The 26,060-nt window shown below is 53.1% G+C and overlaps 1 protein-coding gene and 1 pseudogene across 2 annotated transcripts in view; one reads left to right on the forward strand and one right to left on the reverse strand.

Annotated features, from left to right (window-relative positions):
* Positions 1 to 26,060, reverse strand: part of LOC309625277 (regulatory factor X-associated protein pseudogene) — a 228,078-nt pseudogene that overhangs the window by 58,450 nt on the left and 143,568 nt on the right. The window lies entirely within an intron of this gene.
* ASB2 (ankyrin repeat and SOCS box containing 2) overlaps positions 98 to 26,060 on the forward strand; it is a 42,822-nt gene continuing 16,859 nt past the window's right edge. Inside the window, exons 1-5 of the mRNA XM_082386767.1 lie at positions 98 to 243; positions 13,498 to 13,774; positions 20,760 to 20,858; positions 24,000 to 24,166; positions 24,997 to 25,152. Of these exons, the coding sequence (XP_082242893.1) occupies positions 13,569 to 13,774; positions 20,760 to 20,858; positions 24,000 to 24,166; positions 24,997 to 25,152 (628 nt within the window). The 5' untranslated portion in view covers positions 98 to 243; positions 13,498 to 13,568. The remainder of the gene's footprint in view (positions 244 to 13,497; positions 13,775 to 20,759; positions 20,859 to 23,999; positions 24,167 to 24,996; positions 25,153 to 26,060) is intronic.

The raw sequence follows: 26,060 nt of genomic DNA on the forward strand, positions 1-26,060 counted from the left end.
TTTAAACAGGAAATCTGAGATTCATAACATCTTATAGCTTGGCTTGCCATCATTGGTCATGCGGTGGGCCCGAAATAAACTCCCTGCTTCAAAGGAGAGTGTTTCAGAACTGCCTGGCACAGCAACCAGGAGCCCAGGGCCAGGGCAGAAGGCAAGCTCAGGGAGCATGTTCTGAATTAAGACACTCTCAAGAAAATCTTTTTTATTACCCCTGAATTGTACCCTTGTTTCAGAGCCTAACAGGTAATGCATGCTTTCAACTTTCTTATACAGAAAGATTGCTTTTCTGGCTGGGGCTTACCGCTGCAGTGCCTATTTGTAACCTCTTAAAGTCAAAGTATGTTCTTGCGTCTCCCTCTTTCTCTTATTCTCTTGAGTTATAAAGCAAGCTGGTGACCTTCATTTTGGATTTGGGGGACAAGAATCGGCTGTTTGCACGTACTTGTCCGATCTTCTGGAGGATTCTTGCTCAGAATATCACTCTGCTGTGCACTTCTAAAAATGGAAATGTAAAAGGAGTTATCAATGATGCTATTGTTGGTTCCATAGGCCTTGGGCAATGTCTGTGTCAGACAAATGAATTTCAGACATGCTTTCAGGTTGAATGAAAGATATTGTCATGCATGGGGGCGTCAATTTCATGTGCCATTTATGGAACATCCATGTGTGTGCAGTATTGTGTGTGGCGGGAGCAGGTGATAGCAACCTTGGATCCCATGGGCTATACCTACAATGACATGGGGTTTAGGAGAGGGAATAGAATCTGCAAACAAGAACTATGACACCACGTAAAGAATGAGAAGCGTTGTGTGTGTGTAAACATGAGGACATATTCAAGGAGGTGATGGCCTTTGAAAGGATGGGTGGATGTCTTCAGGTGAGTGGAGGGTGGGTGGGAGAGGGACCTCCAGGTGGAGGGGCGGCTCGGGCAAAGGCAGACAAGCCGGAGTGGGTCTGGGCGGATGGTGGGAAGCGCAGTGTGGCTATAGCAAAGGGTCAGGAGGTGAGAAGCGGGGGTGATGCTGGGAGGGGGAGCCGGGGGTGGGGATGGGGGATGCAGGTCCCACCAGGCGAGGCAGGAAGATGGAACATTTTCTGATCATTTTTGAGCAGAGGAGGCGTGGGCGGAATCTCACTTCAGGCATCTCCTCAGGAAGCCGGGGGGATGGCCCAGAATGAGGAGGCAGGGAGGCAGTGACCCTTAGGTAAGCGACAAAGACCTGAGTCGGGGCAGAGGCCAAGCCCCCTGCCCAGGATGGAAGAGCTTATGTGTGAGATAGGGGCTGAGGGAGTTCACAGGGGCCCAGGCAGATCCTGAGGGGCCAGCCCACCAGCCGTAGGCCCTGATCTCTGCTGTCGGAGGCCTGGGGCAGAGCGCAGTGCGGCAGCCAGGGGCAGATGCTCCAGTCACTTCTGGAACAGTTGGACGGGTCCCGACAGCTGGTGGCAGGTCTGTTTACAGCATAGCCTCCTCCAGGGGCTGGCAGCTGCCTCCACCTGGCACCCTTCTTGTTTGCATCATCCATTCTTGCACAAACAGGCCAGCCCATGATGCCCTCCTCCTCCTCCTCGGGGTGGGGACCCCGTGTGATCCACCCCTGGTGACCTTACAATTAATAAGAGTAATCAATATCTGTGAGTGTTCATTGAGCGTTTACCGTGAGCCAGGCACTGAGTCCAGGGCTTGCGGTGGTTGCTCTCAATGACTCTTCTCATGGGCATAAGTTAAAGGTGATGGTTACTCCCATTTCCCGGATGTGGAAACTGAAGTCCCGAGAGGTTAAGGGTCTCGCCTAAAGCCGGACAGCTAGGAGGAGTTGGAGCTGGAACTCAAATCCTGGCCTCTTGGCCGATGGGCCTCCAGTGCCCACAGTCTAAGCCGTGGTCTCTGCAGCCTCCCAGGGGACTGGCACTGTGGTAAACAGACACGTCCTGGCACCTTCGAAGCATCATAAGGTGCCGTATATTGTGGACAGGCTGGATCCAAGAGAGTCTTCCCAAAGGAGGCGCAAAAATATCTCTGGACCCACCCACTGTCCTTCCACTGCTGAGCTGTGGAGGGTCAGGCTGCCCCAAGTGGGCGGCTGTCGCAGGACTTGTTTACATCTTTACTTCTCATCCTCAGCACCTTCTTCTGGACTCATTAATGCCTGGGAGTATCAGTGAAGTCGCTAAGAGCTTTGCGGTCGAGGGAAACGTTTTGGGGAGATGGTGGTAAGGTAAAAGTCAGGTGATTCCTAACCCGCCTGAATTTTTTAAAGAAAAGCACACAGAAGAGAGGGGTGGAAAAAGAGAGGAGAAGTAGAGAGAGAGAAGAAAAAGATTTAAATAAAGGCAGGAGAGCAAAAAGCAGACCAACAAAAACAGAAAGGAGAACAATCCTAGCTGATTTTGGTGTGATCTCAAATAAAACAATTTCCAGCCAGTCCTGCGTGTGGTTAGGTTGGGTGAGGAGGGGGGCTCTGGGAGGGCACCCCTGCCCCTCCTGAGACTTCCCCCTCTGAAGCCTGGAGTGAGAGCTTCCAGAACCTTCTGCCACCCAGGGGCCAAGATGAGGGAGAGTCCCTGTCCTCCAGGTACCCAGAATAGGGCTAGGCAAGGCCATACGTGGGCTGCAGAGGGGTGGCGCTGCAGCTGTCAGAGGCTCAGCCCCACACCGGTGAGCCGGCCCCTCCTCACCCCAGCCCAGGGTGCTGGCACAGATGGCAAAGCAAGGCATTCGCTGAGCCCTGGACAGAGACTGGGGCAGGGCCCTGGAGTCCTGCGTCCAGACCTGTATGTGCCAAGCCAGCCAGGCTGGCTGCAGCAGGAAAAGGCAGGGAGATGGACCAGGAGGAGCTTGGGAAGGCGCCTAGCTGTGCCAGGGTCAGCATAGCTAGGGGTCACCTCCAGCCCCTGCAGAGCCCGGGGGTGAGAGACGTGTCCTCCACTTGGGAGGCTGAACTGACGGTAACCCACGAGCCTGGGGACTCAATAGCATGGGGCCCACAGAGATAAAACTTGGCATTCACTGATGCTTTTCTTAGCTGGTGCTCATGGCACCGCTTCAGATTGTGGGCCTTTGGGGCTGTGTGGAGTTTATGCTTCTCCTCGGAAAATGGAATATTTTCTACCAAAAACAGGAAAGAGGATTTTTTCCTCTTGTTCGTTCTTCTTCCCTCTCTCCCTCTCACCCTCTTTCTCTCTTCCTGTTTTGGGGTAGCTTCCTCAATGTACAACAATAAGTAAATAATCTTCTAAAACTTGTCATCAGGGTCCTCGACCACTTGTGAGTGATTCATCCTGATTCAGGTTAGCAAGGGGCGCTCAGCTCATTTCAGATGGAGTTTTGGTCTCCAAAACCTACAGTGGGCACAGAGGGTCCGGGGGTGTGGTGACGTGGGAGCGGAAGCAGCTTTGGACAGGTTCAAATCCCTGGCCGTCACCTCCTACCTGGGTAATTTGGGCCTGTCATGCCCCGTCCCTGGGGCTCAGCTTTCCCTCCTGGGCTATGGGGTCAGCTGTGGTCAGATCCCCTTGGTAACCTCCAACAACCCTGGCCCAGCTTCGGAAACCTAAAGTCCTAACTCCCGAGAGAAGCCGGCAGTGTGTAACCAGCATCAAAGTTTCTTGGATTAGCAGAGCTTGGAGGGGCTTTGGAGCCTTAGAGTCTGGACAAAAGGCTCAAATCTCATTAGCTGCCAGGCCCTGGACACCAGCAGCCAAAGGCTTGTCAGCACTGCCGGTTACAAAGGCCCACCCTGGGGCTTTGACCTGGGCCCCTCTGGGGGCCAATGAAGGTGGCCTGGATTCCACTCTACCTCCCCGCAAGGCCGGCTCACCCCTTAGCCAGAGCAGAGACTTCCAGAGTAACTAACCCCTGGCCACTGCCCTAAATATTCGGTGTCAGGAGGTCCGATGAAAAGAGGGGCAGGCAGACTCTCTGCCACTTACAATCTGGGCCTCAGTCTCCTCATCTGGGCAATGGGAAGAATCCTCCCCTGCCTCCGGAGGTTTTGAGAAGTCAAATGGTGCAATACATGAAATTGGCCAGGAAACAGTGCAGGGACCCACAGCACCAGCCTTTTTATTTTTATTTTTCAAAATTTTATTGAAGTATAGTTGATATACTGGAGCCAGCGTTTGGGGCCCCGCAAAGGAGGCAAAAGAGGAGCTCCTGGAAGCCTCAGGGGTGGAGCCAGTCTCCCCTGTTCCAAGCGGGCCTTGGATCTCGACCACCGCTCCCTCCACAGGCCCCTGGCTTGACTGGCCGGGCACACTACACTCTCGCTTTCCCTGGGAAAGGGCTATTTTTTTCAGGTGTACAGCAAAGTGATTCAGTCATATATATATATGTTCTTTTTCAGATTCTTTTCCATCATAGGTTATTACAAGATATTGAATATAGTTCCCTGTGCTATACAGAAGATCCTTGTTGTTTATCTATTTTATATATAGTAGTGTGAGCACCAGCGTTTTCTACGGTTTAGGTTTTAAAGCCATAGGACCCAGGAAGGGGAGAGAATGTTTTAATGTTTTACAATCACGAGCTCTCCAGCTGGAAGTGTTTCCCCAGATTTCCTAGGACCCCTCTGGATCCTGGGGGAACAGCAGATCAGAAAGATAAGCTTTGCCGTAAACATACTGGGCATTGCAAGGAGTGGGGTTGAGGACCCTGGGGGCCAAGGAACAGCCCAGGTCAATTCCTCACTTCCTCATATGGCCCCAGGCTCGCCAAGCAGCAGGTGTTTAGGACTGCCTTGGGCTAAGGTCATGTGATGTGAGGCCCTGAAATGGATAGATAGATAGATAGATAGATAATTAATTTAGTTTAACCCAGGCCTATACTCAAAACTTAAAAAAAAACTGGAGGCTGTGGGTTACATAGGATGAGGACTAGGTGTGAAGTCAGAAGATGTAGCCTCTGGTCTCTTCCTCATCAGTTTCTTCCTGCTGTGCCTCAGTTTCCTCATCTGTAGAATGGGAACAGTACCCTCATCACAAATCTATCATGCAGCTCAAGCTAACAACATACGTGAGAGTGTAAATGAGCTGCAAAGGGAGGCATTAGGGCTGTGGTTCTCCCAGTGCTTGTTGCAGTGTCTGAACCATAGTGCTTTGCATAAGAGCTGAATTGCACAGTCCACACTCACACCTAAAACATCCAAGTGGACCCTGCCTGATATACTCATCCCGCCCTTACTACGTGTGGCCCTGATCCAGGAACTAAGTGCTCACCAGAAACCCACTATTGTCATTTGTAGGTGGTCACCTCATACATGACTTCAAACCCAGGATGGGGAGGAGTGGGTTGGGCTGTGGGTCCTTCTGAAGTTCCTAGGACAGCAGGTCATGTCAGCAGGAAGGGAGGCGGCAGAGGGAGGGGCCCTGGGGAGCAGTGGATTTGGAAGTGGTGGGGAGAAGCCATCCTGCACCCAGGCTGGGTTTAGGGAGAGCGTGGAGATCTCCCTCCTTCCCAAGCTCTGACCCCATTACTGACCCCTGGGGCCACCCAGCGGGTCTCTGCAGCGTCCCTCGGGGCTGCCCGGGACAGCCTGGGGGCCGACAGCCACAGCCGACCCTCCTGACCACAGCTGTCAGGGGAAAACAGTTTGCATGGAAACTGCCAGCTGGGAATGAGTTCCAGGTGACAGCATCTCAGCAGGAATGGGTCAGAGCAGAGAACTGCAGCATCCTGGGAGCCATGGACTAATGTTAGCAGATTTTACTGGGCCACCGGGCACATGCCGAGTGCCCTGTCCCACATTTCTATATGTTACCTCGTTTTGTCTGACAGCACCTCTGTAGGCCAGATGCTATTATTATCTCCATTTTACAGAGGGGCAAAACGAGGCGGGGGGGTGGAGTAACCTGCTCCCTATCACACGGCCAGCTGGTGGCAGAGCGGGGTTTGAACTCAGGCAGTCAGACACCTGTGGTCACGCCCTCTACCACGCACAGTGTCTTCTCATAATAGCTGTGCTTCCAAGGTTTGACCTAATCATTCATTCACCTGCCCATCCAACATTTATTAAGTACCTACTGTGTACCTGGCCTTGGGTATGTCCTGGGGTTATGGCACAAATGTGATACAGGCTTGCTCTGTGGAAGTTCCCAGACTCTCTAGCAAGCCAGGCCCACAGTGGGCAGTCAGAGCACTAGAACGTCAGGGGTGCCCTTGGAGGCAGCTCTGGATGCCTCAGCCGTCAGATCAGGGAGACTTCCTGGTGGAGGAGCTGCATGAACTGCGTCTGGAAGGATGACTAGCCAGGGGATGAGGCCGGGAAGGGAAGGGAAGGGAAGGCAGATGAATGGAGGACAGGAAGCCGCTTGTCTGGGCTCTCACTCCTGACTCAAGTCCCCGGCTGAGGGGGAGCTTGATGCCCTGGAGGATGACCACCAGTCCCTTTCCTGCCCCCAACCCTCCCAGCCACACTTCCCACCCCCAGTTTCTGATAAAACATCCAGGAAGCCACTCTTCCCTCCACAGGCCCCCAAACGACTACAGAGACCCCACCGCAGCTCCCAGGCACACCCTAGCTGTCAGGGAGCCTGGATTTGCAGAGAGGGGAAGGAACTGGGGAGAAGAAGGACCACTTTTCAAATGTTATTATTTAGTCCTCACTCCAGTCCTGCAGGGGGGGGGTCCATGTTTCTATGCCCATTTCACAGATGTAAAAACTGAGGCCCAACTTAGAAGAGCACTGGCTGTGGATGGACCGGGCACTGTTCTGAGTGCTTTACTGTGTTAACTCAAGGAGCCCCGTCACAGCCACTGTTATCCCCATTTTATAGCTGCCCTGGGAGAGGTGGGGGCTCCCCTGGAGTCAGCATTTGGGGCCCCACAAAGGAAGCAAAAGAGGAGCCCCTGGGAGCCTCAGGGGTGGCTCCAGTCTCCCCTGTTCCAAGCTGGCCTTGGATCGGCCACTCTCGACCACCGCTCCCTCTTCAGGCCCCTGGCTCGACTGGCAGGGCCCACTACACTCTCGCTTTCCCTGGGAAAGGGCTATTTTTTAATCCCAATCAGCCTTCCAGAGGGTCCCTTGAGACCGCTGGCCTCTCTCCAGGACTCAGGCCCAGAAGGTAGCCTAGCCCCCAGGCTGAGGCCTCAGAAATCATGCTGGACAGCACGAAGATGAGGAGAAACTGAGGGCAAGAGAGGGGCAGGGCATCACCCAGGATCTCACCTCCTCACCCCTACCCTCACTCTGCCATGACATAGATACTCTTTTAGGTCCATTTTACAGGTGGAGAAATTGAGCTTCTAAGAGGTCACAGAGCTAATAACCAGCAAAGCTGTGATTTGACCCTGGCCAAGCTGACCCCATCTGCTGCTTCTTTTCTTTTCTTTTTTTTCATTTTTTGGCCGTGCAGCGTGGCCTGCAGGAACTTAGTTCCCCGACCAGGGGTCAAACCTGTGCCCCCTGCAGTGGACACGTGGAGTCTCAACCACTGGACCGCCAGGGAAGTCCCCTATAGGCTGCTTCCTAACTGCCCCCTCATGCTAAGGCTGAGCAGTTCCACCTGCCAGTGTCCCTGGCAGCAGCCCTAGCCTGTAATCGCACAGGCCCAATGATGGGGAAGTAGCCTGGTATCACACACTTCCTTCCCAACGGCCAGGCCCAGCGCTAGGCCTGTCCATGCTTGAATCTCTTAATTCTACTACCACCTCCTTAACAACAGTACTTACCAGGGTCTCTGTTTTGAACGTGAGGATTCTAAAGATGGGGACTTACTCAAAGCCCCTCAAAGGCTAAGGATCTCAGTGAGAAAATCAAGAGATGTCCGGCCCCACAGTGAGGGTAGGGAAGTTCTTCTCCCTCAAGGTCCCTTCAAGGTCAACCCCCATCTGTGGGAACCCACCATGGTCCCCACCGCACAGGTGCCGGGTTGGGTGAGGATGGCTATATTACCCCTGCCTGCTCAGAACCCTTGTGAGTGTCACTTACTTGGATGGGTGTCCCTGGAATTCCCAGAAGGAGCACTGGATTTGAGGTAGGAAGCTGGGGCTCCAAATCCATACTTTCCAGCTGCCTGTCCTCATGCAAACCTTTCCCTTCCCCTTTCTGAATCTTAATTGCCTCGTCTATCAAATGGGATCAATCACGTAGGGGCATCAAGTCCTTTTGAAAAGAGTGAGGATGCAGAAGAATTAATAAGTTAATTCAACAAAAAATGTTCTTACTTTCTAGGGCTCTTGTCAGGGCAATGCCACGGAATAAGTGACAAAAAGGAAAGTCTCTGGACACTGTCTGATCCATGGGGGAGGGCCTGGGGAGTCTGGAATTAGCTGCGGGAGATGGCAGTTCCAGGTAACCATCACCTGGCTGCCCTTGCCTCCCTAGGAATCTGGTCAAGGAAGGGGTGCTTGCTGGAGCCGGGTGCTGTCCATGTACCTCTGAGCTACCCATACCAGGCTGCAGGGCCAATGCTGCCTCAGGGTGAGGGGCTGGAGGGGTCCCCTCCCAGCTGCCTGCACTTGACCAGCACATGTATATGGCTCCTTCAACACGGTGAAGTGGGTTGTCTCATTCCCATTTTTACTGATAAAGAAACGGAGGCCCAGAGGGGAAGTGACTTGACCAAGGTCACATAGCTAGTAAGTTGCAGAATTGAAACTAGACCTAGGGTTCCTGACATTCAGATCTGAGATCCTTCCATTCCTGCTTGGTTCGCTATTCCCCCATGAACAATGCTAAGCGCCATACATATGGTGGACCTGTTGAAGTGACCATAAGGGACCCCCAGGGACAGAGAGTTTGGTGTTCACTAGCACAGAGCTAACCAACATCTCAATGAGTTGTAGAAGCTTTAGAACTGGAAGAACCCTTGGACACTTTCTAGCCAAAACCCTCTTTTTGCAATGAGAAAACTGAGGCCCAGAGAGGGACAGGGATGTGGCCAAGGTCACACAGCACTTTAGCATCAACTTGGAAACCATAACCCAGGTCTCTGACTCTTAGTCCAGTGCTCTTCCCCCTCTCCCCTGGCCTGGAGCAGATGCCCTCAGGCGAGGGCACCACGACGCTGGGCAGGCACTGGGCATCGGCACTTCCGGTCAAGGTAGCACCACATGAACTGAGCCTCTGCCTTGTGCCAGGTGGGGGTAGAGCCAAACTCCAGCCCTGGAAAAGTCAAGGCAGGGACCTCAGGCACAGGGAAGCAAAGAAGGGGTGGGAAACAGGGCCTGGGTCAGCTGGGGGTGGAGACCACCTGGCTGCACAGTGCCCCCTTCCAGGATGGAAGAGATGGAGGGCAGGTTCTAGTCTATCCCGCCATTTAACAGATGGAAAAACTGAGAGCCTGAGAGAGAAAGAGAAATGCTCATGGCTGAGCTGGGACGTAAACCCCCAAGTCTCTTGATTGCCGGTCTTGGGCTCTTTACACAATAAACAAAACTGAGGTTGTCGGTGCTGCAAAATAATAATAATGGTAACAATAATAATAATAATAGTACCCCAAACATTAGGCACAAAGTGATTTTGAGGTCAGAATGCCCCTTTTCCCTCCCCTAGTGTGGAGCACAGAGCAGCTACGTGACAGTTGATGTGGAGCTGCACTGGCTACCTACTAAAATTGTCAAGGAAGCCTTGAACATTGCAGTGTTTGGCCGCCAGCCCTGGAGGCTTTGAGCCCTTGGTCTCGGGTGGGACTAGAGCCTTGGCATGTTTTCAAGACACTCAGTCAGGGCTAAGAACCATGCTTTAAGATGATTTTTGACTGCATATAGCAAAAACTCCACCTACCATTGGCTTAAACCATAAGGATCTTCAGTCTTTACCTAATAAGCAGGCCAGGATGGGCAGACCCAGCACAGGTTCAGCAGCTCAACAATATAATGAAGGACTCAGAAGACCTGTCATTCACTCCGTCAAACTCACTGTTGTGACACTGTCCCTCTCATGGTTACAAGATAGCTGCCACCACTCCAAGCAGCAAGTCCTCCAGCACAAAGCAGGGGTGTGGGCGAGGAGTCTTTTCTTCACTGCTTTCTCTTTTATTAGGAAAAGGAAAGTCCTTCCTGGGAGACCCCAGCAGAATTTCCTTTATGTCTCTTTGGACAAAACCAGGCTACATGCCTACCCCTAAATTAGTCACTGGCCAAGGGAGTGAGATTGTCCCAATTGTCTTGGAACAGTCATGCTTCATCCATGGAAGAGGGCACACTGCTGCCTGAACAGAGCCAGGTTCTGCTATCAGAGAAATTGGGGGAAATGGCTGTTGGGTGGGCAATCAAGAGGGTCTGCCGTGCCCTACGATAGTGGAGACAGACAGCCACCTGCACAGTAAACTTGAACCAGGCATTCTCCCCTCGTAAGGCACTGGCCTTGGGAAGACGACCCAGGGTCAAGTCCACACATGAACTACTGACCACAGCCCGGAGGGAGAAGTTCTAGCAGCAGAATGCTCCTTGGAAGAAACTGGGTAGGCTTCCTGGAAGAGGAGGCACTTGCTCTGGGCCTTGAGGAATGAGAAGGAGTTCTTAAAATGCAGGAAGGAGGGAGATGTGTCCAGCACAGCTCAAGTAAGGGCACTGGGGTAGGAGCCACGGTTGGGTTGGGGGAGAGGTGTGCCCTCGCCTTACTTGGAAAGTCAGGGATGCAGAGGAAGAGGGTGAAGGGAGAGTGGGGACTGGATTTTGAAGAGGTGGAAGGGCAAGGCAAGGCCTGCAGGCTTTATTCTGTTAGGCAAAGGAGGGACTTGGTGAGGTCTGGGGTGTGGGGCTGGGAGACCAGCATGAAGGCCACTGCTGAGGCCGAGCAGGAGGAAGTCAAGGCCTGAACCAGGCAGAATCGGTGGGGAGAAGCAGGTGGAGGGGAGTGACACCAGGAAGGCTGAGGCAGGGCACAGAACCGTCGTCCCCAGATGCCCCTGTGCTGCTAATCTGCTGCCTTCGGAGCTGCAGCCTCTTCTAGCTGTGTTTGGAAAACCCAGATTTGTTTGATAATAACAACTCTCATTTGCTAGTGCCTTACAGAGCAGTAGGTGTTACTCTTAGGGCTGTGACAGGAATTAGACAGAAGAATATCTACCAAGGGTTCAGCCCATGTCAGATCCCACCCCTCGCCCCGCTCCCACCCCAGATGGGTGCCCCCCCTCTGCTTGTGCTTTACGGCTGGTCCTCCTGCCAAGTGGTGGTTCCCAGTCACACCCGTGGAGCCCTTCGAAGAAGTGTGATGCTCAGGCCACACTCCCAGAGATTCTGACTTAATGGGTCCGAGTCGGGGCCCAAACACCAATCCTTGTTAGAATCGGTTTTATATTCTTTTAAGTAGATGTGTTACTGTGGTATAATGTACAGAAATGTACAGATCATACCTGAACGGCTCCAGGGATTCTTACAAAGGGAACCAACCAACCATGTAACCACTTAGATCAAGAAATACAGCGTGACTGGCCCCCCTCATGTTCCCTCCCACCTAGTAACCCCCAAAGGTAACCACTCTCCCGACTTCTATCACCAGAAGTTAGTTTTGCCTGTTCTTGAACTTCGTACAGATTGAATCGTGTATGTATGTTCTTCATTATCTGACTTGTTTTGCTCACTCAGGTTTGTGAGATGCCTCCTGTTATTGTGTGTAGTGGCAGTTTGACTATTTCAATGGTGCATATTATCCATCACATGAATATACCACAGTGCAGTAATCCATTCAAATGCTGATAGACATGTGGGGAGTTTCCACTGGGGGTTATTTTGAATAACGCTGCTATGAATTATTCTCAAACTTGTCTTCTGGTGAACATATGTACACCTGTCTTGGGCATAGAGACTGGAGTGGGATTTGGGGGTCACATGACATGTATATGTTCAGCATTAGCAAATGCCATCCCATTTTGACACTTCTGCCACGAGTGGGGGACATTCCGGTTGCTCCACTTCCTCTCCAACACTTGCCATTTCCCATCTTTTTCACTTGAGCCATTCTGGTGGGTGTATAGTGGTATTGCATTGGGGTCTTAATCTGAATTCTTCCCAAACACTTAGGAAGTTAAGCACCCTTACGTTTGGTGGTTGGCCTTTTAGATGTCCTCTCTGTGAAGTGCCTGGCCTAGTCTTTTGAGCATTGGTTAACTAGAGCCACAAGAATTCTATATGACAAAGCACCCCCAACAAGCATTTATTCTCGTGCTCTGGCTCTGCAGGTCGATGGGCTGATCTAGGCCAGGCCAGGCTGGGCTCCTCAGCTTCAGGCTGCAGGCCCACTGGACAGAGATCCTCGGTGCAGGTTGGGTTATGGCTGCCCCAGGTGGGTTCACTCTGGGGCCCGGCTAAAGGGCAATGGCTCCAAGGGGGAGTCCTGGCGATGGCAGAAGAGCAAGTGCCACTGCCCACGCGCATGTCAAGTGGCTGCTTTATCATGTCCACTAACATTCATTGACCAGAGCAAGTTACATGGCCAAGCCCAATCTCAGTGGGGAAGGAAGGGGCAACATTCTGCCTCCAGGGGAAAGGGGAGGGTGAATATTTGCTGAGCAAACCGAATTACAGCACTGGTATTTTGGATATTTTTTTAAAAGATCTCATGTGACTCTAATCTTCAGTCAGGGCTCAGAATCACTGACCTACAGTCACACTGCATGTCAGCCAGTCAAAACAAAAATCAGGCTCAGCTGATTTTACTTCTTTTCCTAAAAGCAGTTGACTCAACCAAAGTCCATTTCTCCTTAAGGCAATTTTTTTAAGAGAAGACAGTCCCTGGAATTACATGGCAAATGATTTTAACAGTTGGTTTTAACTAGATCAGGTGATTCATCTCTAATAATCTCAACTCTAGCACAAGGCAGAGAAATGAGTGGATAGGGTGTTGCTGGATGATTGGAAGGAAGGAATGTGGGCACGGTTGTGTAATCTCCTTGAGGGCAGGGGTTCTGTCTCTCGGGATCGTTGTTGTTGTATCACCAGTGCTTAGAAGGGTGTCAGACCTAGAAGAGGTGCTCAGTAAATAATCTCTCAGTTGATGATGCATGCACACGTGTATAGATAGGCTGTCTGGAATGGAAAAATGAATGGTGGATGAGTGGATGGTTGGTTGAATATATAGATGTATAGATGGATGGATGGATAAATGGATGGGTGGTGGATAGAGAGATACATCTGAGGGTGAATAATGGAGAGATGGGTGGATGGTTGGATGATTGGCTAGACAGATGAGTGGATGGATAGGAGCATGGATGTTGGATGGATGATTAGATGGTTGGACAGATGGATGGCTAAGTGAACAGATGGGAGGGTGAATGGATAAATGAGTGGGTGGGTGGACAGCTGAATGTGTGGGACGATGAATAATTGGACAGATGGGTGGCTGGTTGGATGGATAGATAGGCTGGTGGAGTGATGAATAGATGAGCGGGTGGATGGATGTGTAGATGAATGAGTGGTTGGGTGGATCGTATGACAAAATGAATGGATGAAAAATGATTGTGTGATTGCCACAAGAAAGCACAGACTTCCCTGTGTGTAAACATAGCTACCTCGCAAAACTCTTAGTGACCAGGGTGGCTTTGATCTCCGCACAGACTTTTCTGATTTGATGCTTGCTCCTCCTCGCTGAGTGTCCTCTGGAGGCCAAGGTGAGAGGTGGAAGAGGATGGCCACGGAGATCAGTGCTCGGGGCAGACAGCGTGCCATTGGGCAAGAGGAGTACAACCTGTACAGCAGCCTGAGCGAGGATGAGCTGGTCCAGATGGCCATTGAGCAGAGCCTGGCTGACAAGACTCGGGGCCCAACCACCAGTGAGGCCTCTGTGTCCACACGTGTCAACCGCGAACCTGCGCATTTCTACCCGTGGACCAGGTGAGCGAGGGGAGGCCAGATGGGGCGTCCATCAGGCATAGATCCCAAACACTGTTAATCCAAGACCAAATTATCCTGGTGTCTAAGATGCATTTTCACACTGTAATGACTTACATTTGTTATCTAAACTTACTGAGCTCTGAAGGTGCCAAGTACCACCTTGGGTGCTGTACACACTTTGCCTCATTTTACCCTCTAAGGACCTTCTAGGAGGCTGTATGCTATATTCCCATTTTACAGATGAGGAAACTGAAGCTCAGGGCTGAGTAACTAGTCCAAGGTCACACAGCTAGCAGACAGTGGTGCAGAGATTGGAGCTATCTGATTCCAGAGCCCATGGCTTGGCCTTGTACCACTGGCTTTATGTTCGGATGCAAAGGAACTGATGTTCTGAATCTGGCCAGGGCTTCCAACCCTTTCTATGCCATCTCCCTGGCAAAACATGTCTGAGAAGCAATGACATCTGCCCAGCAAAACCATCCTGCCTCCTGTTCTGGCTCCCCCATCTCAGCACGACCTCATCATCCCATTAGCAGGACCATCTACAGCAGTACCATGTCGCACCAGTAGAAATATGACATGGGCCACAACTGCAGTTCCACACATGCAATTTTGAATTGTGTGACCTTGGGCAAGTCACTTAACCTCTCTGAACCTCAAACAATAATAGTAATAACAGCAGCAACAATAAACAGACTTTTTCCGATGTCCAGAGCCAGTCGACACGGGTGAAGGTGGGTGATGGTACATCTTGGCCCTGTGCCCTGATGAAACCTACCAGGGTGTTCCCCAAGTGACTTTGGCCCTTCCGAGGCTGGACCACTTCTGCCAGGAAGGCTGGGCAAAGGCCTGGGATGCCCATCACTCAGGAGCCCCCTCCCTAAAGGGGAAGGCAGGCAACCTCCTTGGGGAGCTGGAAGGAATATGAAGGCTCCAGGTTACTGAGCTGATCACAAGGACATCCCATCCTGGGACCCAATCTGAAAAACAGAAGCCCAGAGCCAAGGACTCATGGTGGCTGATGCTCTAGAGACCCTGGTTCCTGTTTTGGCCAGTTCAGCCCAAGTCAGACCACAGGTTCCTCTTTCTCAGAGGGATCAGATAGAGAGAAGAGCAAGTTCCCTCCAACGTGGTCTGCAGCACAAGCCGTACGTCCTGGGGCCTCTGCAGCCTTCTCCCCAGCGTGGGAACCCCCTCCAGGAGTCCTGTAGACACTTGAAAACATTAGAACTGGGCCCTGACCTCCTCCTTCCTCTAGTGGTAAGGAAGTGGAGGCCCAATGTGGGGTGTAAACATTTATCCTGAGAAAGAAAGTGCTCACGCAGCAGGGAAAGGACTTATCCAAGGCCATGCGGCCCTCACCCAAGATCCAGGCGCAGTCATGCAGGGCAGGAGGAGTCAACCTGCATCTCCTCACTCTTGATGTGACCTGAAACCTCCTAGGCTCTGTTCTGCCCTTTCATCTCTGAAAGGAGGCTGGGTTGGGCCCTGCTAGGGAAGCAAATCCCTTTCGTGTGATTGTTAATCAAATTCTCCTCCTCCTCCACATGCCCAGCCCACAGGCATTCACTTGATCCTGACAAAAGCCACGCAAGGTGGATGTTTCTGTGCTCATTTTACGTATGACAAAACACGCGCGCAGCAGGGCCAGGAACTGAACCAAGGTCTGTCCCACCCTGAAGTTCAGACACTTGACCAGCTCTGTTGATTCTGCAAAAGCCTCTCTCTATTTCCTGTCCCTCCTCCACCTTGAAGAGACTTCTCCCCACAGAGATTCAGGGTCCCCCAAACAAGAGACACACGGATTTGTGCTCACACTCAGACATGGTGTTACAGTAAGTATGGAGCCCGATAGAGTCCTTGGCCACTTTTATCCCCAAATATCATAGTGTTCATCTAAGTAGACCCACAGCAGGTTTAGAAAGCGGACATCACATATGTCCCCAGAGGCTCCACTTGGCCAGCTCCGCCTCATCTTTGACCAGCCTCCCAGGTCAAGCAACTTGCTCTCTTACTTTCCTGGCTGTTTCTTTCATTGCCCTGACTACAACAGTTTCTATGTATTTATTTCTGCCATTAACCTGTGAACTCCTTGAAGGAAGGGGCCTCAGCTGTCTTCCTTCCTGTGAGGCCTTGTGTCTAGCACACAGGGCCTGACCCGTGGCAACACCTCACAGCTCTTTGTGAATGGATGGATGGGTGAATGAGTGAGGAAGCAGCAGACTAGAGTGGAAACAGAAGTGGGTTGGGAGGTTCGGCTCCTTCTTCTGTCACCTACTGGCTGTGTGTCCTTAGGCAAGTTACTTGACTTTTCTGAGCCCCAGCAGCCTTATGCCTAAAATGGCAATACCAAAAACTTGCCCAGGCCTACCTTGCAGTATTCTTATGAAAAGCTAATCAGATGAGGTGGGTGCTGTCCCACATCCTGCAGCCTGAACAACTTTGCCCCACTTCCTCCCTGAGTGCCCGTCTCAAGGCTGCCTCTGTATCGTGGACAAGCTTTTGTGTCACCCTAGAAGGCATTACCCGGCCTCCTGAGAGTATCCCCAATGACACTGTGTGACCTCCTTGGGGACAGGGAACAGATATTACTCACTTTGGTATCCTCAGTACCTGGCAAAGAGCCTGGATCATTGTAGATGCTCAATGAATGTTTTTAGGCAAATCAATGCATTTTTAAAAAATATTTATTTATTTGGCTGTGCCAGGCCTTAGCTGCAGCATGCGGGATCTAGTTCCCTAACCAGGGATCGAACCCGGGCCCCCTGCATTGGGAGCGCGGAGTCTTAACTGCTGGACCACCAGGGAAGTCCCTGCATTTTGAATCCAATAAAATTCTCTAGAAATATAATTTATTGTTATCAGCTTGTGACCAAATGTGGACGTAAAGGTCAAGCGGGTCTTTGGGATCCTAGAAATGAAAGCCAGCTCAGCATCCCAGAGAAAACATAATATTGCCTTTTAAAGTCATTTTCCAATTTGTTCCTCTCCCACCACAAGGTAAGGGGTGAAGTTTGAACATGTATGAGGATCATTTTCCAGGCCTTGGCCCGCTGAGGGCCCCCTGAGAGGCAGACCAACGTCCCATCCAATGGAGAAGTAGGGTTTATGCACTCATGAAACAGAGAGCCCAAGGGTACTAAAATAGCAGTCCGAGTGGGTCCAGGAAGCTGAGTCTTCCAGTCTTTAAACTTCTGCATTTTATTTAAGGTTAAATTTCTAAGAAGAAAAAGGAAGAAAACATGAAGCAGGAACTTGCTTGGGCTGATGTGTGTACAGCTGCAAACAATTCAAATAAGCCACCTACACTTACTGTACACTTACAATGTGACAGGTGCCTTCCCTGCACCTGGATGTGTATCAGGCCTTGTTCCTGTTCTCCCTAAGCTTTCAGTCTAATGAAGGCAAAGGCCCAGAGGTACATAATGATCCAACAGTATGGATGCAGCAAAGAGCCTTGCTTCAGTGTCAAAGGGACACAGGAAGGGTTGATTTACTTCTTAGTCAAGGAGGTGGGCTTTGCAGGATTAATAGGAGTTTACCGAACAGTCTAGAGGAAGCAAACCTCTTTGAGCCTCAGTTTCCTCATCTGCAAAAGGGAGCCAATTTCATCTCCTTCACAAAGTGGACTAGAGAATGAAATGAGATGACTTGTGCTATGTGCCTATCATAAGACTTGGTACATAGCAAGCTCTCAATGAATTTTAGCCATGGGTGGGAAGGCAGAAGTTGCTGCAGCTTGGAATCCATGTTCTCTACATGTGAGTCCTCTCTGGCCAGCCCAGAAAGGATGGATTGGCCAGTGGGTGAGAGAGAAACAGAACTCTCATAGGAGGAATGGGCGTGGAGGTAGCAATCCTGTGTGAGCTCTTCCTCTCTCCAGCCAAGAGGGCAGTGGGCTGGTTCTCCAGGTATTTGAGGTCTTGGCATACAACCACACAGCACCAAGATTACCATACGGGACACTATCCCTACAAAGGCTTTTGTTTGCTTGTTTTGTTTCGTTCATTTAAATTTATCAAGCGCCTACGGTGCCAGGCCCTGTACTCATGACACCTGTGCTCGACATAGGGTTCGTGGGAGGACCAGATGGGAGAACAGGTATAGGATGCTGTTAGGCGGCAGGCATGGGAAGACTCTTGTATTTGTCAGCTCCCTCTGCTGTTAAGATGCCTGCTTGCCACCCGCGTTCAGCCAGGTCCAGGCCAGTTTAACACCCTTCCTGGGGCTGGCCTGGGCTTCTCATGAACTCAGACAGGGCCCACTGAGAAGTCAGGGGGCCTTGTCACCACAGCCCTGGTCCCGACTCTCACCGAGCCTGAACTGTGTCTGAAGCCGGGACCAGCTGGACTCCAGGACAGGGCTGTTGGGAGCTGGTGATGGTGACATACTACCGACCCCCACCTACCCGCCCACACAAAGGACGTGGGGCCCTACCTGGGCCCCTTCCAGGGCATGACCTGTGCCCACATCCTGCCAGGTTGCTCTCACCTCTGATGACTCAGCCCTTGTGGTTTCCTCTGCTGGGAATTTCCCTGCTCTGGACCTGAGGTGAAATGGGGCCTGTAGCCTTGATCAGAAAGAGCACGGAGGCCGGCCCGCGGCCTGGCCCCCCTTCCGGCTCTGAGCACTCTTGCTGCCTGCCCCTAAAGCCTAGTTAACACGCTCAATTTCAGAGCGCCCAGAGCGAGTCCCCCTGCCTCTCTCCCGGCCCCTCCCTTGCAGCTCTGTGGTGGTATGTGTCCTCCCCCACCTCGACCCCGATGCCATTGATCTGCACCCCCAGGCCCTAGCACAGAAGGTGCAACCAGCAAGAGCTGGGAGATTCTTGCTGAATGTTCCTCCTCTGCACGTGGGACCAATGCACCGTCCAGGTGGCAGGGAGGATAGAAAGGAGGCGAAGCCATGCCCCATCGTGAGGGAATGTCACCGTCGCCATCTCGCTGCCATCCCCGCCAGCCTCACTTTCCATTGTTGCTGTTATTATCATACCGTCAGAGATATGTCCTAATTTTAGGGTGGTGGGTAGGTTTTCATCAATGAGTTTTACCTGGCTGAAAACATTCTAACAACAAAAAGTGATGGGAGGCCACACATGGATCAGTGATGAGAGTGACTGGGTCCCCAGGGCCATGTAGAGATAGAAGCCCAGGGCTTTGTCATGACCACAGGGCTGGGGACTGCTCAGGTGGGCCTGGCCTCAGGCTGCTTCCATCTTGCCCAGCATCCTCCGCTTTTCAGGGCCGGGAGCAAGTGCAGATAATGACACTGAAACAGCAGCTCTCAGGGCTGGGGAAAAGGGGCCCTGGCAGGGCCAGTCTCTGCACCCCCGTCCCCAGGATGTGGTCTGAGATCTGTATGGCGTCCTGAGTTTCCACGTGAGTTCATTGCAGTGAAGCCTCGACGGCAACCACAGCAGCGAGGAAACCCCTGGTCTGGTCCCGCCTCCTCATTTTGCAAAGGAGGAAACTGAGGCACAGAGAGGGGTGGGGGCTTGTTCCCAGTTTCAGGGCCTGTCCGCGCGGCGGCCTGAGAGCCAGAGAAGGGACAAAGGGGCGGGAGACACCAAGCCTCTGGAGGAGGGAGCACGTGTCGGAGCTCCGCGGCAGCCAGGAGTCGACTCTGCAGCTGCGTGTGGCCCTGAGGCCGTTTCCCGCCTCTCGGAGCCTCAGTCTCTGAGTCTAGGAAAGGCAGTGGCATTGGCACCTGCTCTAGCATTCATGGCATCATGCTCGGCCTCGCTGCTCAGGAGCAGGTGGGGGAGAAGGAAGGTGGAAGGTGATGACCGTGGTGCCGCAGGTGAAGGGGGCTGCTGGCATCCTTCCCCTCTCTCTCTCTCGGCTCCCTCCCTTTCCCTGTGCCCCGGCCTGGCTGAGGGTGTCCACAAAATCTGCAGGGCCTCAGGGTCACAGTTCCAGCATCTCCTTGGCCCACGGGATGCTGGTCACCTGTAGCAACATCCTTCCCAATCCTGCAGGGGACCCCGCAGAGGGGCGCAGGAGACCAGGCCGGGTCTGCTGGGGTGTCTGTTGCCCCAGGGTCCCCAACCCGCTGGAAGAAGGGCCAGCATGTCCTGTTCCCATTCCAGCTCCAACCAATCCAAATCTGTGCAGTGGCCACCTCTCCTCCTTTCACCCCTCCTGTCCTCACAACAGCCCAGTGGGGTGGGAAAACTGAGACTCAGAGTGACGAAATAATGATGCAACGAATGGTGGACACGTGTGGAGCCCTGTGCCTGGCCCTCTGATAAGCACTTTACACCATTCACGCACTCAGGCCTCACCAGACTAAGTCCCAGAGAAGATGCACCTGTTCGAGGTCACACAGCCAGGGAGTGCCAGAGCCTGGATTTGAACCCGTGTCACTCTGACTCCAAGCCCTGACTCCGATGAACTTCTTCATGCATCCTTTTCCTCTACCCTTTGTACTGCTTGTTCCTGACCCTGGGACAGCAGGACCCTCTAATGAGGGTGTGAGCCAGTGAGGTGAGGGTGGGAGCACAGACCTGGCTTGGCGCCCCAGCTTTGCACCCCTAGCCCCCAACCCCGGTGAATCTCTTGCCCATCCCTGTGGGGACCCAGCCTGACCGCCCTGGGACTGAGCCTCTTTCATCCTGGAACCTGCTGCTGACTACTCTCACATCCTCCTGGGTGAAGAATGTCACCTCGCTTCATATCTGCCTCCCGCGTGGTTGGCTGGGGAAGGGGACCTTCGGGGGTGGGGTGAGGTTAACCTCATTGTTGTCTTATATGGTCATTTAAATCTCCCAGGGCTTCCTCCAAGGGCCAAAAATAATCTGGAGACACAGCAGCTGTGTCCAGCGCACAGGGAGGACCCGGCCATCTGCTTTGGTTCAGAGCCCTGTGTCTGTCTGTCAGTCTCTCCCCCTCGCTCTCCCTCCGTCCTCGTTCCTGCCTCCGGCCATGACCCGCTTCTCATATGCAGAGTATTTTTCCCTCTTTCACTCCTGCCCTGCACCCTCCAGGTCTGCTGTGTCTCCTGAGAGCGCCCCGACCTCAGCCCCCAAGGGCCTGTTCCAGGAGGTTATGCAGAAATACAACCGCAGCAAGTCCTCACAGCTGGCGTAAGTGCCCCCCGTCCCCACACCGCGCGGCCCCCAGAGCATCCAAGCTCATTCACCTCCAAACTGGGGTTGGGGTGTGGGGACGGGAAGCAGTCCCACAGCCCCCAGGAAGAGGGGTACTCTGGAGGGACTCCCAGGAACACCCCTCCCAGATGTGTCCCCCTGAGACTCAGCAGCTCCTGCCGAGCTGGGCTTGGTGGTCGCAGGCTCCATCCTCTAGGAACTGCCAGCCAGGCTGAGCTTGTGATTAACCCCTCACTTCCCCCAGAATGGGCCCTGCGTGCTGGAGTAGCCCCGTAGGGCTCTGAACCTGGGAACCCAGAGAGAGGGAGACGGGGGAGACGGCCCTAGTACTCCAGGGGCTCAGAGCTGAGGCCGATGAGCCAGCCCCCCATTCTGTCTCACTTTCCCGCATGCCATCACCGCGGGTCTATCTGAGCACACCCACGACGCCCACACCCACAAGTTTTGGTTTGCTCTGTTGTTTTTATTTATTAAGTGCCAGGTGCTAAAACCAAAAGATAATCCGAGCTGCAGGAAGGGCTCTGTTTGCCTGGCACCAGGGTGCTGGGCTAGGTGAGTCCTTGGAAAATAGCTCTGTGCTGTTTCCTTCTCTGCTCGACCCTAGAAGCAGCTAAAAACAAAAAAGGGGTCCCATCGCTGGAGCCCCTATTTCCTCGATTGGTTACATTGTGGGGAGGAGACAGTTGGCCCATGTTTTGTTCCTTCTTCGCAACTCTTTTCAAGCCCTGCCACCCCTCTCTTCCTTGGCGCTGCAGGTAGGATTTTGACAGTCTGGAAAAGCGAGACCCAGGTTCTGGTCTCAGTGCTGCTGCCACTTCCTGTGAGGCTGCCCGTGAGTCGCTGGCCCTCTCTGGGTCTCCCTTCTCTGTAGAGGAGGTTGGAGAGGACAGAGTGGCCTCCAGGGTCCTGGCCAGCTCCTCAGTCTCTGATGGTCTGATACCCCCAGCAGTTCCCCCCAGCCCTGGGGCGGGCACTTTGGCCGAGCTCATACAGAAGCTGGCGGTGTGTGTGTCTGAGCGCTCCAGGGTCCTTGCACCACAGCTGGACGAGGCCCAAGCTGAGTGGTGGGTCCTGAGAATGTTCTCATGACACCGCACACCCGCCAAGGCCACAAGGGCAGCTAGCCCTCCTCCCTTCCGCTTCAGCCAGTCCCACAGGAGACCTTCCAGAAGAGACAGGACACCTACCCCACTGGGGCTTTTCCAGACACCAACAGGGGCTGCTCTGGCCGCTCGTAAGAGGAACTCACCAAGGTGGCAGTGATGGTGTTGATGGGGACTTCAGGGCTTATCTGGTCAGTTACCCATCGTCCTTGCTGCGTCTGTCCTTAACCAGCATCTGTGCTGTGAAGCTATTAATAACCAGAGAGGCTGAGAGTCAGGAGGAAGTGCCGCTCATGCTGGAGGGAGAGGCTGAGAGTCAGGAGGAAGTGCCGCTCATGCTGGAGCGGGGAGCAGCTGGGAGGGTAAAGGGGCTGGCCCTGGAGACACTCTGGGCCGATCGTGGCCGCTGACAGGGATGACGGCCCTGGGACAAGGCCTGCCTCCGGTCTCACCTCCTCCATCAGGGAAATGGGACCACTTACGCAGCTCATTCCCCAAGAGTGGACCCACAGCAGTCTGTCGTCCTCACTGACTCTCCAAGGATGGGGGAAGCCAGCTCAATGCATGAATGAATGAATGAACGAACGAACGAAGTGGCTTGGATGAGCCAAGCTAAGATGTTATCTTTCACATTAGCCCTGAAATCTTTTTGACATTCAGAAGTTTTAAATTGTGAAGGTGTCAAACGTATTAATCCTTCAGGTACTTAAATCTTTCAGCAGCTGAAAGTTCTAGAGGTGAGGAGAAGGGTCCGGAGAAAGGAAAGGGGTTGGGAAGACCCCAGAGAGATGTTTACTGTACGGAGTCCCCCCCTGAAGGGTCTGTGCCTTTGTCTCAGTGCAAACAGGCCCCGAAGGCGGAGGTGCTTGGTAAACTCTGGAGCGCTATGCTCAGGGAAGGAGTTTAATTATCACTAAAACCTCCTGTGGGGTCAGTGCTCCATCCCTTTGGGGGGGCCGACACTGGAAGCCCGAATCCTCCTCGTAGAAATGGTCTTGGTATAGCAGATGCAGCCACTGAAAGCTGCAGGGACAAGGGGTCCCCTATTTCTCTTTTGGCCACCAAGGAGCTCTGTTTAAAAGGGACCCTTGGTTTCCATCTGTGGAAGTGAATGAGCTGGCCATGTTTCTAGTAGAGTGTCCCAATGTGGTGCCCAACTTGGAGATAAAGACATGGAAACACTCCAGGCCCAGGGATGCGCACAGGGGGATGGAACACTGGCGAAGCCTGGTCCAGAGCCCTCGCATTTATCTTCATAGGCCAGTGTGTCCTCCAAACGCTCAAAGGAGGCCATTGCAAAGATTGTTTTGAAAGAGATATAAATACAATCCCCAAAGAAACAAGCAAAACTCTAACAGGGAAGAGGCTGTCTTTTTGGAAATAGAAGGGATGAAGGAGTGAAATAATTGTTGGGGTTCTTAAATTCTGTATCCTTTCTTCCTCTCTCCCTCCCTTCCTTTCATATTCTCTCTCTCTCTCTCTTTCTTTCGAGCAGCAAATATTTATTAAGTACCTATTATGGACCAGCCACTGAGCTGGGCCGTGGGAACCAAATCATAAGGGATAAAAGAAGGACACGGGCCCTGTGGTCTTGGAGCTCATAGTCTCATAGTCCAGTGGGGGAGACAGACAGTGGGCAAACTATCAAAGACACGTAAAAGCCAGTGGTTAGCTGAGGGCTTAGGACCGGAGGCAGGGAGAGGCTGACCCGGGCAGGCAGGCTGAGGAAGCCGTGATGGGGCTGAGAGTCGGAGAGGCCAAGGTCAGGGCCGAGGTCGGGGCAGAGTTCCCAGGGCACGCCCATGTGGGTTAGGAAAAATTATTCTCCTTATTGAGAGGATACGGCTGCAGGGGCTGAGCACCTGTCCCAGAGCAGCAGGGACAAGCAGGCTGTGCGATCCCACAGCCAGCCCCACTCCTGGTCACCAGCACGCCCTGCTTTCCTTCTGGGAGAAAGGCCACCCGCCTCTGCCTGCCCCAGTCCTGAGGAATGACCTGCCCCTTGCTCTCACAGGCCCGTGGACCCTGTGCTAAAGGCCATCAAGGAAGGCGATGAAGCGGCCTTGAAGGCGATGATCAAGGCGGGGAAGAACCTCGCGGAGCCCAACAAGGAGGGCTGGCTGCCGCTGCACGAGGCGGCCTACTACGGCCAGCTGAGCTGCCTGAAGGTGCTGCATCAAGGTGAGGCGGTGGGCTCTGTGCGCAGCCACAGGTGGGAATGGGACGCACGGGCAAGGGCACTTTCCTTGCGGAGCTTTGCCTCACCACAACCATGGTGAAGGGGGCAAGGCAAAGTTACCATCCCCCTTGCAGAGTTAAAGTCATCAAGTTGGAAGCAAGGAAGTGCTTCCCCGCCCATCCCGCCACCTCTCCAGGCCTCCCAGGACAGGAGGGCCTAATTCCTAGAAAAGGAATAAGGGAGGGCTGACTTGTGGGAGAGCCACTGCCAGCTTGTTCGAGAATGTTCCAGGGGCTGATTTGGTGTGGAAAATACCGCAGCTGTGCCTGTGCCCTGCCAAGGCGGTCTCCAACAGCTGTGAGACCCTGGGCAAATCATGCCTCCTCTCTGAGCCTCGGCTCTCCCCCAGGCCAGATGTGGTTGGGTAACACCTGCAGGCAGGAGTTACCTCTGCCCTCAAGAAGCACGGACCCCAGGCAGCCCACCACATTCCAGGGCAGAAGTGACTACATGAGACTGACTTCTGGCAGTGGCTGGTGGGAGTGTAAGGGAAGGAAGGACAGGGTCATTCGGAGAAGGAGGGGGTTCAACCAGGGAAGGCTTCCCAGAGGAGGTGGCATCTGAGCTGGATTAATATGACCGGGAAGCTGAAACAGCCCTGTGAAAGTGACTGAATCCAAGGCCAAGGGCATGAAGGCAGTGTGGATGGTAAATTCAGGTGGAGGCCACTCACATCTGTCCCTGGAACGGGGAGGAAATTGGGACCACCCCTGTGTTGGCGGGGGCGGTGGGTATCTTCCTCCTCTTGAGTTTCCTGGTCTGTCCTCCGCAGCATACCCGGCGGTCACGGACCAGCGCACCCTGCAGGAGGAAACGGCCCTTTACCTGGCGACATGCAGGGGACACCTGGACTGCCTCCAATCCCTGCTCCAGGCTGGGGCTGAGCCCGACATCTCCAACAAGGCCCGAGAGACACCACTCTACAAAGGTGAGCCCACTGGGGTGGGCTTCCCCGAGGGAGGGTCCAGAAACTAGGTGGGCCATGGGGAGGATTGCTTGCAAAGTGTACAACTCCCCAAGGGGGTCTACTTTGATGGTGCAGCCTCATTCAGATGTATAACTTACATAGTTGAACCATTCATTCGTGCACATATTCAGTCCACATTTCCCAAGTCCTCCCATGGGCCAGGCACGCTGAGAGCCCTGAGATGAAAAGATACGGCCCGTGCCCATGTGCTCTCCCCATCCGGTGGGCGTCGATTCGCAGATGATGTAATAGTCAGCTACTGGCATTGAAGAGCTTGGCACAAGGCACCTGGGAACATTGGGGAGGGGCCCTGATGTGGAAGAGGGCATCCGCAGGAGGGCGTCCCAGAACTGAGCCTGAATGGGAGGGATTTACCAGCTGGACAAGCAAGGGGAACAGCATAGGCAAAAGCAAAGAGGCGTGAGAGGGAATTTGTACCTCCAGGATGTTCGAGAAAAGGAAACATTCCTGGCTTACTCAATACATCATCCAAGGACATTCACTGGCTTCCCTGGCAGTACCCAGGGTCAAAATCCGAATACTCATGACAGCTGGTATTTATTGAGTGCTTACTACCTACCAGGCTCTGTTCTTTATTCTAACCCTCATATCCATCCACGTACGAGGTAGGCAATGCTAGTATCCCATTTTACAGATGAGGCCCTAAGGCACAGAGAACTGACATGAGGCAGCCAGGATCACACAGCCAGCAAGGGCAGATCTGGGATCTAAACTCCGCGAGCTGGATGCCAGCACCACACTCTGAACTACTCCACGGTCAAGTGTTTAGTTCATGCCTATACACTTAAGCAATCAGCTTTGGGTCTTGCAAAAATGATAGGACCTTTACACTTTGAAAAACTACAGAA

The sequence above is a fragment of the Balaenoptera borealis genome, assembly GCF_965194805.1.
Source record: "Balaenoptera borealis genome assembly, chromosome: 3".
NCBI lineage: Eukaryota > Metazoa > Chordata > Mammalia > Artiodactyla > Balaenopteridae > Balaenoptera > Balaenoptera borealis.